Genomic DNA, 14,055 nt, shown 5'->3' with positions numbered 1-14,055 from the left:
ATAAGATGTGAAATAAAACTACAAAGTACATAATAAAAACGAGAACAAAAACAAAACAAACCCATAATCGCACCCACAGGTAGCAAGCCAGGCTATTGCCCTGCAGCAGTGCCTTTTCCCCTTTCTGTGCATTCTTTAGAATGGGCTTGTATATCTTCAAATCCCCACTTGGCCATGAAGATCACTGGTTGACCTGGGGCTGCTCAGTGTCTCTTAAGCTATCCTATCTTACAGAATTATTGTAATGACGCGGGTGGCGCTGTGGGTTAAACCACAGAGCCTAGGACTTGCCGATCAGAAGGTTGGCAGTTTGAATCCCCGTGATGGGGTGACCTCCCGTTGCTCGGTCCCTACTCCTGCCAACCTAGCAGTTCGAAAGCATGCAGTGCAAGTAGATAAATAGGTACCGCTCCAGTGGGAAGGTAAACGGCGTTTCTGTGTGCTGCTCTGGTTCGCCAGCTGCTCTGTGCTGCTCTGGTTCGCCAGCTGGCCACATGAGCCGGAAGCTGTATGCCAGCTCCCTCGGCCAATAAAGTGAGATCGGCCACAACTGGACCTAATGGTCAGGGGTCCCTTTACCTTTACTTTTAAAAAGGGGGAACCTCAAGCTTCTTTGAGCAAAGGTGAGATATAAATGTAATAAAGAAATAATGCCCAACAACTAACATTTGTTTTCCATTTCCAAAGGAAAGGGTGACCCTTGGAAAACTCCCTCTCCTACAGCTCTGCATCTGGGTTTTTTTAAAGCCTAACCCTGTAGCTTTATCTAGGGGGGAAAGAGCTGGAATACTGACAAAGAGTCCAAGCAAAGCACAGACCCAGCCAGAGTTATCCATCTTGCCTAGCTTATCTCTCACATTTACAAACGGAATTATGAATTTATTTAGTACTACAGCAGTGAATTCCAGTTTCCAATGTACTTTTTGAAGCTCTAATCCTATAAGCTGATCTTCATAAGCGTTCTCTGGCATGCGTACAGAATCCCAAGGGCTTGCTTTTGCTGAATGCTTAGCAGTGTCCATTAACTTTTCTGAATTTTTTGTATACGTGTGCGTTACGCATATAGCTCTCTTTCTCCATGGTTTTGCTGGCAGAAACATTACGGCTGTCTTTAACATCTTATTGTGAAAAGGAAATACTGTTTTTCAAGGCACAACTCTTAATCCCCCCCCTTTTTACTTTCATACTGTCATTTTTCTTCATGAGTGGCTGCTTTATGAAGTGTTTACATTTTACAATCCATTCTTCTTCCTCCCTTTCTTTTTTTTCCTGCAGCAAGCCTCACAGCCAGTTGTTCTTCACAGTGCAGAATTTGAAGATGCTTTGGCAGCTCTCTTTGTCATGCTTGCCCCAATGGCCCCCCACATAAGTTCAGAGATCTGGAAAGGTAACTTGCCTAGTTGTGGGCTTTTTTGTTTTTTTTGTTACCACTGTGATGAAGAAAAAAACTGCAAGGAAAGCTCTGCATTCGTGACTAAACAATTTGATTGTACCTGAATGAAACTGTTTGGGGTTAGAGGCAACTAATATCTGTTAATAATTGTTACAGGGGTCATTTTTAGCCTTTCTGACATAAGGATGCTGTTCATAGTATGAAATTGTTTTAAAATAAAGAAAAGATAGTGTTTGGATATACAGTGGTACCTCAGGTTAAGTACTTAATTCGTTCCGGAGGTCCGTACTTAACCTGAAACTGTTCTTAACCTGAAGCACCACTTTAGCTAATGGGGCCTCCTGCTGCTGCTGGAGCCCGATTTCTGTTCTCACCCTGAAGCAAAGTTCTTAACCTGAAGCACTATTTCTGGGTTAGTGGAGTCTGTAACCTGAAGCGTATGTAACCTAAAGGGTATGTAACCTGATGTACTACTGTGGGGGGGCGCAGGCACTCTCTGCTCAGCTTCTCACAATGCAAAGCAGAGGTGTCTGTCCAGGAAGTCGGGTTGCACAGAGACACCGGGCATTGGAAGGATGCTGAGAGCATTCCAGAGCATGCAAAGGCAGCTTTCGGGAGCATTTGCTCTCGGGCACAGAGGAGGCAAAGAGAAAATGAGGATCATGAGGAGCAGGGGGGCCAACTTGAATTAAATAGCGGGGGAGCCAGGTAAGCCCCGCCCCGCATAAATGATTACAAGATGCGGTGCCCAGGCACCATTTGAATGGCCATGCCCATTTAATGGGGGGTCCCAAGAGACCTCATCCCTTAGGAGTTGGTTTCTATGATGAGGGAGGGAGGAGGAAGTGTTAGAGAGAAAAGAGAGCACAAAGGGAGTATTTGAGGTGGAGGAAAGGAAAGCAATGGAGCGAAAAGTGGTCTGAGACTGCTTACCACCAGTGGTGGGCCAGTAAAAGAGGGGAAGGAAAGATGGAATGGGCAGGGATGCTGAATCATAAAAAGCAGGAGGCTGTCCAGAGACGAAAAGGGGAGTAACAAAGGGGAGTTGGGTCCTCAATAGAAGGTCCTTTACAAAGAAGGGACCACCTAGGGTTTTGGGATCTTAGGTAGGGGAACGTTGACAACCAGATTTCGTATTAATTTGAAGAGTGGTTCTTGAACAAACAGCAACACTGAAGCATCCATAAAATTAATACAGCCGCATAAACCAAACCAACAAATAAACAGGAAATAATAATAATACGAAGAATTTGTATTTATACCCCGCCCATCTGGCTGGGTTTCCCCGGCCACTCTGGGCGGCTTCCAACAGAACACTAAAATACAATAACCTATTAAAAATTAAAAACTTCGCTAAACAGGGCTGCCTTCAGATGTCTCCTAAAAGTTTGGTAGTTATTTTTCTCTTTGACATCTGGTGGGAGGGCGTTCCACAGGGCGGGTGCCACTACCGAGAAGGCCCTCTGCCTGGTTCCCTGTAACTTGGCTTCTTGTAGCAAGGGAACCACCAGAAGGCCCTCAGAGCTGGACCTCAGCGTCCGGGCAGAACGATGGAGGTGGAGACACTCCTTCAGGTATACTGGACCGAGGCTGTTTAGGGCTTTAAAGGTCAGCAGAAAGGTTAAACAAAGCCCACATAAGAACCAGAACAGAAAAGAGCTAAATTCTGAATCTTTGTCAGTAAGGGTCTTTGTCACAGTAAAAACTGTTGTTGGCGCTTTAAAGACAGGCACACTAGTTTGGCCTCCGCTTTCATTGAATGCTCACTTTATCAGAGTGTGGGTTGTGGTCTGCAGAACTTTGACACAGTAAATGTGTTAGTCTTTAAGGGCTTTAGATTCTGTTGTTGCTGCTGCCGCTGCTGCTACAAACTAACGCAGTTATCCCTCTAGGTACTGCAGCTGCAAAGGTTCTTGCAAAACCCACTTTCCCCCCTTCTTTTGGACATCTCGACCCACCCTTCCCCTTCTCCAGTGGCCCTTTCACATCCGTATTGGCTTGGTCTAGTCATTTAATGTAACGTAATGTGAAAGCTCTGTTTTGCTGTCCCTTTGACATCTCGGAGTCCCTTCAGGGATAGGGAGGTAGACCAAAATAAGTAAAAGAAAATAATGAAGTAGCTGTACAGGAAATCTTGTCCGGGGGTGGGGGGGGAGCCTAGAATAAAATATCTGTCTCCTTAAAACTCAGTGGCATAAATACTTTGCCTTCCACATTAGGTAGAGACTTTCTTGCTGCATGTCCAGCACCCTCCTGGTGCACAGCCTCGATTTGTTCTGTCTTCCAGGAGTAGATGAAAAAACTGTCTCAGTTCACGTCTTTTACTTTTCTGGGTTGTGAGAACCGCTAGTGTCCCACTCCAGCAGCTCCTTGTCTATGTGATGGGCATGCTGAGCATCTAAAACTCTGCGCTTAAGAGGGGTCCTAAGCGCACATGGACCTATTTAATTGGAAGATCCTACCACACCCATACACACACCCATTCCATGATTAAAATGGGGGTTATTCCCCGTTTGTTGTCATCGGCCATTGTTGTCATCTTTGCTCATCACAAAATACCGTATTTTCGCTCTATAAGATGTACCCAACCATAAGAGGCACCTAGTTTTAGAGGAGGAGAACAAGAAAAAAATATTCTCTCCCTCTCTGCGCAGCGCCTCTCCAGCACTCTTCGGGCAGCTATCCTTGAAGCCAGGAGAGCAAGAGGGGTCGGTGCACACCGACCCCTCTTGCTCTCCTGGCTTCAGCGAAAGTAACGCGAAGCCTCCGGAGCCCAGTGGGAGCTCCCACTGTGCTCCGGAGGCTTTGCGTTGCTTTCGCTGAAGCCATGGAGCCTGCATTCGCTCCATAAGACGCACACACATTTCCCCTTACTTTTTAGGAGGGGAAAAGTGTGTCTTGTAGAGTGAAAAATATGGTACATTTTTGATTGTCCAGCTAGCACAAGCTATTTAAAAAGAAATCTTAAAAGAGAAATTGCAAATGTATTTTTTTGTGATGAGCAAAGCTTACCCGTGACGCTAGCGAGACCACCTTAGAGAGGGGATTGTTTTGTTTGTATTTTACGCCACCTATCGTTTTTCTCCTTCCTCCCGTTCATCTCCATCACTAATCTTAATGTAGCTTCTTTATTTGGGGGCCCTGGTTTTGACTGTATATTTCGAACAACCCACAGATCTTGTATGCTCTGGCCGTGCAGACGCAGGGGGAAAACGGGCTGAATTCGCTCGATATTCTCTTTATTTAAATTTCTCAACCACCCTTCATCCAAGGATCACAGGTCGATTTACAGCATAAAAACACAAAAATACACGCCATCGTGACCAACACAAACAATACCCTCTCCCCAGTTTAAAAGGCCATAGATGGCTTAAGTAGCCAAAGGAGTTAACTGGTAGTTTCTGTGCCCCCCGTGCCCATGAGGTAAATGAACCCACCAATCTTGGACTTCTTCTTGTTCAAGAGTTAGGGCACAAAGGGAGGGGAGATGGCAGGTGTTAAGCAGCGATGCTGCAGGCTGGCTTTGCCTTTAAGGTAGCTGGGCACTTCTCGACATCTTTATAATTGTATTTATTCAGTGGGGTTTTTTCTACTTGAATCTCATTGGTTGTTGAAAGATTTTGTTGTTTAGTCGTGTCCGACACCTTGTGACCCCATGGACTAGAGCACGCCAGGCCCTCCTGTCTTCCACTGCCTCCCGCAGTTTGGTAAAACTCATGTTGGTAGCTTCGAGAAACACTGTCCAACCATCTCGTCCTCTGTCGTCCCCTTCTCCTTGTGCCCTCCATCTTTCCCAACATCAGGGTCTTTTCCAGGGAGTCTTGTCTTCTCATGAGGTGGCCAAAGTATTGGAGCCTCAGCTTCAGGATCTGTCCTTCCAGTGAGCACTCAGGGCTGATTGCCTTCAGAATGGATAGGTTTGATCTTCTTGCAGTCCATGGGACTCTCAAGAGTCTCCTCCAGCACCATAATTCAAAAGCATCAATTATTCGGCGATCAGCCTTCTTTATGGTCCAGCTTTCACTTCCATACATCACTACTGGGAAAACCATAGCTTTTACTATACAGACCTTTGTTGGCAAGGTGATGTCTCTACTTTTGTTGAAAGATAGGGTAGTTTTTTTTTTTTTTTAATTCAAAAAAATGCTGCTGTGCTGCCTTAAGAAAGAGGGAGCTGCCATATACGGAATCAGCCCATTGGTCCATCTAGCTCAGTATCGCCTATGCTGATTGGCAGCGGCTTTCCAGGGTTTAAGGCAGGGAGTCTCCCTCATCCCTACCTGGACATGCAGGTGATCGATAACCTGGGACCTTCTTCACACAAATCAGATGCTGTTCCACTGAGCTGACCTTTCCTCTGCCATGTGCTTCGAAGTGGTTTGTGCCTTTGAATGACACATGCCAGTCAAGCAGTTTACCAGTTAGGAATACCTATCTTTTAGTGCAAGAGGACAGAGGTTTAGGTCTGTCTAGCAGTTCTCGTTCCGTAGTAGGAAATACTGATCACTGGATTTTTTATTTATTTATTTTTTTGAAAAATCTGCTGGCTGAGAGAAATAGCAAACGGGAAAGCATACACTGGCATTTATCCAATCTCATATTAAGTTCTTTGAACTGCCCTCAAGATAAATGACTTTTTTGTCTTCCCAGGATTTTGTGGCAGGGAAGTGTTTACTGCATAATTCTTACATGCCCAGCACATCAGTAAGGAGGGGGCTATGGGAGTGCAGGCTTGTACATTATGTTTCGTACTTATTTACCCTGTGTTGTTTTTTTTTTAATAAAATTTTTATTGGTTTTTTAACACATATTAATAGACAATACAAGACTATACAAAAACAGACAAACATATAAACACGTATAATTTCTTCACATTTTTTCTTAAACCTTCTTTCATCGACTTCCCCATACCTCCCTTTTCTGCATCCCTGTTTTAAATCTTTCCAGCAACCCCCAATTTCAACTTATAACACTTTTTTTCCTTTAAATCCTTTTTCTCATATCCAATTGTTTGTCCCTGCAATTCTATTTTACATGACCCAAGACATTTTAACACTCATTAATTTTGCAACAGTTCTTAAGATAAACTTTAAATTTCTTCCAATCTTCTTCCACCGTCTCTCTCCCTTGGTCACGGATTCTGCCAGTCATCTCCGCCAGTCCCATGTAGTCAATCACCTTGGTCTGCCATTCTTCCAGTGTGGGTAGTTCTTGTGTCTTCCAGTACTTTGCTAAAAGTACTCTTGCTGCTGTTGTAGCATACATAAAAAACGTCCTATCTTTCTTTGAGACCAATTGGCCCACCATGCCCAGGAGAAAGGCCTCTGGTTTCTTCACGAATGTGCATTTAAGCACCTTTTTCATTTCATTATAACTCATTTCCCAGAAGACCTTGATCCTTGGGCACGTCCACCAAAGGTGGTAAAAGGTACCTTCAGTTTCCTTACATTTCCAACATTTATTATTGGGCGTGTGGTAAATTTTTGCAAGCTTGACTGGGGTCATGTACCACCTATAGATCATTTTCATAATGTTCTCTCTTAAGGCATTACATGCCGTAAACTTTATACCGGTGGTCCATAACTGTTCCCAGTCAGCAAACATAATGTCATGACCAATATCTTGTGCCCATTTAATCATAGCTGATTTAACCGTCTCATCCTGTGTATTCCATTTCAGCAGCAAGTTATACATTCTTGACAGATTTTTAGTACTGGGTTCCAAAAGCTCTGTTTCTAATTTTGACCTCTCCACCTGGAAGCCAATTTTCCTGTCCTGTTTAAAAACTTCATTTATCTGGTAGTAATGTAGCCAGTCTCTTACTTTAAATTTCAACTTCTCATAACTCTGCAATTTCACTTTTCCCTCCTCATGTTCTATAATTTCCCAATACTTCGGCCATTTGGATTCCATATTAAGTTTTTTCACTTCCTTAGCTTCCATTGGTGACAACCACCTAGGGGTTTTGTTTTCTAACAAATCTTTATACCGAATCCAGACATTGTATAATGCTTTCCTGACAATGTGGTTTTTAAAACCTTGATGAATTTTGACCTTGTCATACCATATATATGCATGCCAGCCGAATCTATTATTAAACCCTTCCAAATCCAAAATGTCTGTGTTTTCAAGAAGCAGCCAGTTTTTCAGCCAGCAGAAGGCCGCTGATTCGTAATACAGCTTTAAGTCCGGCAGGGCAAACCCCCTTATTTACCCTGTGTTCCCCTTGGCTGAATTATTTCTTAAGTGCTATAATGACCTTTGAGGACTTATTTCATGTTACCTTTGTGTCTTGCTCTGTTCTAGTAGCCTCCCTTGAGCTAATAGTTTTTAGTGCCCCTTGTTATCCCTATGTTACTAGGAGCTTCAAATCATATTTCAAAAAGCAGCCAAGCATAGCTTCTGCATAAAAAAAATATTTTAGTTATCCGTGATCAGCGGGCCTAATATATGGGCAGATTCCCTCCTCCGCTAGGAAGAAAATTCTTCAAGATAAGCCTTTCTTTTCATTTTCTGGTCATGGTATGCATCAGAAGAGCTTATATAAACCCATTATTGAATTTTCCCAGAGTCCTGCTCTTACCTACCATAATACAGGGTTTAAGGCATTGTTGCTGGCATTTAAAACCCTAAACCACTAAGGGAAATCATACCTTTCAGACAACCTCTCCCAGTACAATCAAATCTTTCCTGAAACCTTAATTTTTAATTCTCCATTTTGTGCATGGCTCAGTTTTATTTGTGATAGTTTTGGTTTTAATCTTGTGCTTATCTAATTTTTAGAAATCTTACTGAATGTCACTGTCACATTTTTATTTTTACAGTCGTACCTTGGAAGTCGAACGGAATCTGTTCCGGAAGTCCGTTCGACTTCTAAAACCAAATCACGGCTTCTGATTAGCTGCAGGACATCCGAGTTCCAGGGCGTTCGACAACCGAGATACAACTGTATTTCAGTTGTTTAGAGGTTTTGTAATATTAAGCAACATTAAATAAACATGTGGTTTTCAGCTAAAAAAAAAACTATGCAACAGTTTTCTTAGTGATAGTAAAGCTTTTCAAGGATGTTGACCATTTTGTTCAAGCCGTAACTGTACCATTGTTCAATTTAGTTGTTGAAAAGTACTTGTAACCCCCACAGCAAAATAGTTGGATCGCTTTCTAGGAATGAAATCCACTTCAACCAGTGAGCACTAAGAGAGGTTTAGAGTGTCCTGATATTTCATATTTTGCGGAGTCCAAATGTTCTCTGATAAGCTACCTCAGCAATGTTTTCCCGTTTGCTCTTCGTGTCTCCTTTTAAATTCAGAGTGCTCCACTTGCCCACGTGTCATCCCTTCTGCATATGCACTGCCAAAACATGTCACTCAGCCTTTTACTGCTGGCCAGAGTTCACCAGACTGATAACTTGGCAATTTGCAAATGTGAACAGGATGAGGAAATCGTGTTTCCTTCCTGGAACCTTGCATCTGAGTAACATTCAGACACCACATATAAGATACTTGACTGTTTACGAAATAAAATATTTTTTCTGTCCAGATAAGGATGTAAGATTACTGGATCTGGAAGGCTTTATGTTATGCTAGGAGTCCCATCATGAAAAGTTAATCTTGCAAAAGATACATTAACAAGAGTGAAGTCTTCTTTAATTTTATTTAAGATGTTCCTATTTGTTTTGTGTCGGTTGTGTTGCCTGACCAGTTTTCACAGTCCTCCCACATGTGGGCACAACAAATGAAGGGCATTAGAAGTACTCTGCAGAGAATATATGTGTCATGTATATATCCCATATAAGTAATCTACCTGCTTTAAGTTCACGCTTATTTTGCAGGGTTGTGGGGCTCTGCTTGTTGTTGTTTAGTTGTTTAGTCGTGTCCGACTCTTTGTGACCCCCTGGACCAGAGCATGCCAGGCACTTCTGTCTTCCACTGCCTCCTGCAGTTTGGTCAAACTCATGCTGGTAGCTTCAAGAACACTGTCCAACCATCTCTTCCTCTGTTGTCCCCTTCTCCTTGTGCCCTCCATCTTTCCCAACATCAGGGTCTTTTCCAGGGAGTCTTCTCTTCTAATGAGGTGGCCAAAGTCTTGGAGCCTCAGCTTCAGGATCTGTCCTTCCAGTGAGCACTCAGGGCTGATTGCCTTCAGAATGGATAGGTTTGATCTTCTTGCAGTCCATGGGACTCTCAAGAGTCTCCTCCAGCACCATAAATCAAAGCATCAATTCTTCGGTGATCAGCCTTTTTTATGGTCCAGCTCTCACTTCCATACATCACTACAGGGAAAACCATAGCTTTTACTATATGGACCTTTGTTGGCAAGGTGATGTCTCTACTTTTTAAGATGCTGTCTAGGTTTGTCATTGCTTTTCTCCCAAGGAGCAGGCGTCTTTTAATTTCGTGGCTGCTGTCACCATCTGCAGTGATCATGGAGCCCAAGAAAGTAAAATCTCTCACTGCCTCCATTTCTTCCCCTTCTATTTGCCAGGAGGTGATGGGACCAGTGGTCGTGATCTTTGTTTTTTTGATGTTGAGCTTCAGACCATATTTTGCGTTCTTTGCCTAAATAATAAAGAAAGTTCCTTCTGTGCACACTATCCTGTTTTGCTGTGTTTGGTGGTCGTTCTTGTTCTTTCTAAATGGTGTAAAAGCCCCTCCGTATTATTTTTGGCCTTGGATTAAGTTGGTCAGAAAACTAGTTTAATTATCTGAATTCCACCCCATCCCCAAAGAATATATTCTGTTGAGTTCAGTCACTGATGTTGTCCTTCACATTGTGAAGTTATCGAGTTCTTGGAACCGAACCCAACGTTTCAGCTATATCTAGGTATCTGGAAGGAGATTTTGGAATCTGGAAACTTTTAAAATATATTTAAGAAGTTTGACAAGTAATTCCTAATTCTGTAAAATGTTTCTTTCTGATGGTTTCAGCCAGGGTAGACAATCTGTGGCCTTGCAGATCTTGTTAGACTACAAATCCCATCACCCCTGAACTATTGGTCATGCTGGCTGGGATTGAGGGGAAAACAACATCTGGAGGGCTGCATTTTGCCCATCCCTGGTTTAAGCAGATGGAACTGCTTTTGGATCATAAACAATGCTCTCCTATACAGGTCTACTTCAAAGGAAGCCCTCAAACACTCCCAGATATGTGTACAGTCAAACCTCAGTTCTCAAACGGCTCCATTTTGGAACATTCATTTCCCAAACGCCAAAAACCCGGAAGTAAATGCTCCGGTTTTCGAAGGTTCCTCAGAACTTGAACATCTGATGCAGCTTCCACTTCAGTGCAAGAAGCTCTTGCAAGCAATCAGAAGCTGTGCATCGATTGTCTAACGTTTTCGAGGCCAAATGGTCTTCCGGAACGGATTACGTTCAACAACTGAGTTTTGACTGTATAGGATTGTGACTTTTTTATAATGTTTATGAATACAGGAAGTAATGAAAACTCAATTCACCTTGGAGCTACAGACGGTAACGATGGCTTCTATTTGGGTTCCAAAAGTGAGAATTGGCACAGGAAAGCAAATAAGCTAAATAAACAGAAACTTCCAAGTTTTGAAAACAACTTTGTTTTAGCTTTCCTGCCCAAGGAATTCTAAGTGGCATTGTTTCACAATTTTGTATAGTATGCCTTCAGTTAGCAATTTCTCATCAACAAATCTCAAGGTTGCAGTATTGCTGTTGTCCCAGAGTTCTCCTCTGTGAGGTTGTTGTTTTTTAATGTTATATATCTGGATTCGCCATGTCGCTGATCTCTTATTTTTTTCAGAAAGGTGAGGGATGGAGGGTTTGTTATGTTGTGAGGAATCCCAGTTGAACAGAAAAATAAGGAGTGGCCTATAATTGCATGTTTTCTGCTTTCCCATCTAACATGTGATGTCTAGGAAAGAACTGAGCTCATTTACAAACGGAAAAGTCCTAACCAGAAAGGGCCAGCAAGAAAAATGAATCACTGTTCAAGCAGCTTATTACTTTCCTTTACACTTTGAAAGGTTTCACGCATGTACTTGCGATTGAGACTGCTTAATTTTGCCACCTGACTGAGTACATTGTTGGAAAACTACTCCACACAAAGAAGACCACGTGTTGTGGCTGCACAGAAAACTTGTTTCTAATGAATATTAATCATGTTTTTGTTTTGATTTGTTGCACACTGCCTTGGTTGAGTTACAAAAAAAGTGGTTTAAAATATTCAAGTGGTTAAAATAAAATTGGCTGCCACAAAAAAAAATTTTTTTGTGTGTCAGGCTAAGGACTCTGTGTCCAAAACCATTTCTGTGATTTACAAAAAGCTGAGTATCTAGCTTTTTATCCAACAGACTGGAGTCATGAGCCAGCTAACATTAGGTAGTTCATTTCAGCAGGACAGAAGATTAGCATGTGTCTAACTTTGACTAGATAATGCATTATATTTTGAAAGTATTATAGTTTTCTTTTGTTATCATAACAATCTCTTGCAGCGCAGTCCTGTAAATACTTCCTCATCATACAGTCCCATTATGTTTGGGGCTCACTCCCAAAAATATTTGTTATGCAGCCTCAATTAAGCTTTAATGAGTAGATAATATTTGTCATGTTCCTTGTGTGCTGTGGCTTCTAGGGGGTTGGTTTTGTTCTGTTTTTATGGCATCATGTACTATAATGTACTGAGACCTGCGGGTATAGGGCATATATAAATTCAATAAATAAGTAAATATATTTGTTTGTTTTTAAATGTGGTGTAAGTCGCCTGGAGACAAGCTTCACGTGACAAGCAGCTAACAAGTCTAATAAGATTAATAATAATAATAATAATAATAATAATAATAATAATAATAATAATAAATCTCCTGTCCCCATCTGTTTTTAAGCCCTTTAAGAATAGCATAGGACTTTTTTTCTCATCTTCCCTTAACCTATTGCTTTAATTTCAGACAGCAGAGCTATTTTGCTTTCTTTGGTTTCTGATGCTCAATCTGGTACACATTCAGCTTACAGGATGTCGGCAGTTCTGTGCTAAAACAAACTCCCAATGGTTCTGCTCTGGGCAGTGCTTAAACGGAGCAAGCAAACTGCGAAAACAAATTTCGTTTCGTTTTAAGTACAAGCAATCCATTGATGTTGTGTTTCAGGCTTGTCTCACGCTCAAAACAAACTTTGCACTCACCATCTCTGGCACATGGACGTATTGCAGCAGTCCTGGCCTACGGTGGACCCAAAGTCTGAACAGCTGCCAGAAATAGTGCAAGTCTCCGTTCTGGTAAGAACACGTACTCTTCCTTTGGTTGTGATTGTAAAATCTTTAAAATTTCTTGCATCACCTATCAGGGGGAAGGTTGTATGTTGGGGAGGTTAATTTTGCTGCTGTTAAGGCCCAGCAGATTGTCTTCGAAATAAACTCAGCAATTTCAGAAGTGTAGATTTCAAATCAACAGAAGCCCTCACCTCAATCCCGCCTCCCCAGTTGGTTCAGTTAGTGATTGCTCTGTGTTTTCTACTTGGAAAGACATAGCTGGCTGCCTTAATACAGAGTCAGGAGTAGCTGGCATGGAAGGACTGCAGCATGTAACCACTCCTGGCAGCAGCATTTATGCCACTTATCAGGACCATGCGGGTGTTGGCTATTTGCAGATTAGTTGCGCTGCAGAAGGCGTGCTGGGGAGACCACACATTGCAAGGAACGCAAAAATAACTTTTGCTAGGTTTTAATAACAAAAACAAAAACTCCTTTTACACTAAATGTATCAATAAGCATGACCCATCCACCGACCCAACCACCAGGGTACTGGGAGAGTTAGGTGCTGCTCTTTATATACCGTATTTTTCGCACGATTGGACGCACCGGACCATAGGACGCATCTAGTTTTCAGGGGGGGAAATCAAGGAAAAAATATGATTCCCCCCCCCCAGCTCTGGGAGCAGTGGACAGGCTGCACGCAGCCTGTGCGCTACTCCAAGACCTTCTCCCTGCTTTTGCGGGAGGTGGCGGAATTCCCCCACCTCCCGCAAAAGCCCACAGGAGCCCCGCGTGACTCCTGCGGGCTTTTCGACCAGGAGGGAGAAGGGACTGAAACGGCCCGTCAGTCCCTTCTCCCTCCTTGGGGAAAAGCCCCCAAGAACCGCTCACTCTTTAAAGGCTGCGCGGCTCCTGCGGGCTTTTCTAGGAGGTGGGGGAATTCCTAGAAAAGCCAGCAAAGCCGTGCAGCCCCTTTAAAGAGCGCACGGCTTTTGCCTGCTTTTGCGGGAGGTGGGGGAATTCCCCCATCTCCCGCAAAAGCCCGCAGGAGGGAGAAGGGACTGACTCGGCCAGTCAGTCCCTTCTCCCTCCTTGGGGAAAAGCCCCCAAGAGCTGCGCGCTCTTTAAAGGCTGTGCGGCTCTTGCAGGCTTTTCTGCGAGGTGGGGGAATTCCCCCACCTCCTAGAAAAGCCAGCAGAAGCCACGGAGCCCCTTTAAAGAGCGCACGGCTTTTGCCTGCTTTTGCGGGAGGTGGGGGAATTCCCCCATCTCCCCCAAAAGCCCACAGGAGGGTTGGAGAGTAGCGGGAAGGCGTCGCACGCCTTCCCGCTGCCCCCCAATCTCTGGGGCTGGCGATGGGGGAAGCGCTGCTTTCCCCACCGCCAGCCTCGAAGCCGGGTTGGAGAGTAGCGGGAAGGCGTCGCTCGCCTTCCCACTGCCCCCCAATC

The 14,055-nt window shown here is 43.5% G+C and overlaps 2 protein-coding genes across 3 annotated transcripts in view; one reads left to right on the top strand and one right to left on the bottom strand.

The window, feature by feature from the left end:
• LOC128424059 (uncharacterized) overlaps positions 1 to 14,055 on the bottom strand; it is a 155,340-nt gene that overhangs the window by 60,550 nt on the left and 80,735 nt on the right. The window lies entirely within an intron of this gene.
• Positions 1 to 14,055, top strand: part of LARS2 (leucyl-tRNA synthetase 2, mitochondrial) — a 73,103-nt gene that overhangs the window by 50,722 nt on the left and 8,326 nt on the right. For both annotated transcript variants that reach the window (XM_053409826.1, XM_053409830.1), the window contains exons 19-20: positions 1,276 to 1,387; positions 12,504 to 12,631. In XM_053409826.1, the coding sequence (XP_053265801.1) occupies positions 1,276 to 1,387; positions 12,504 to 12,631 (240 nt within the window). The remainder of the gene's footprint in view (positions 1 to 1,275; positions 1,388 to 12,503; positions 12,632 to 14,055) is intronic.

Source organism: Podarcis raffonei, chromosome 12, assembly GCF_027172205.1.
Source record: "Podarcis raffonei isolate rPodRaf1 chromosome 12, rPodRaf1.pri, whole genome shotgun sequence".
Lineage (NCBI taxonomy): Eukaryota > Metazoa > Chordata > Lepidosauria > Squamata > Lacertidae > Podarcis > Podarcis raffonei.
This window is presented reverse-complemented; position numbering and strand designations above follow the sequence as displayed.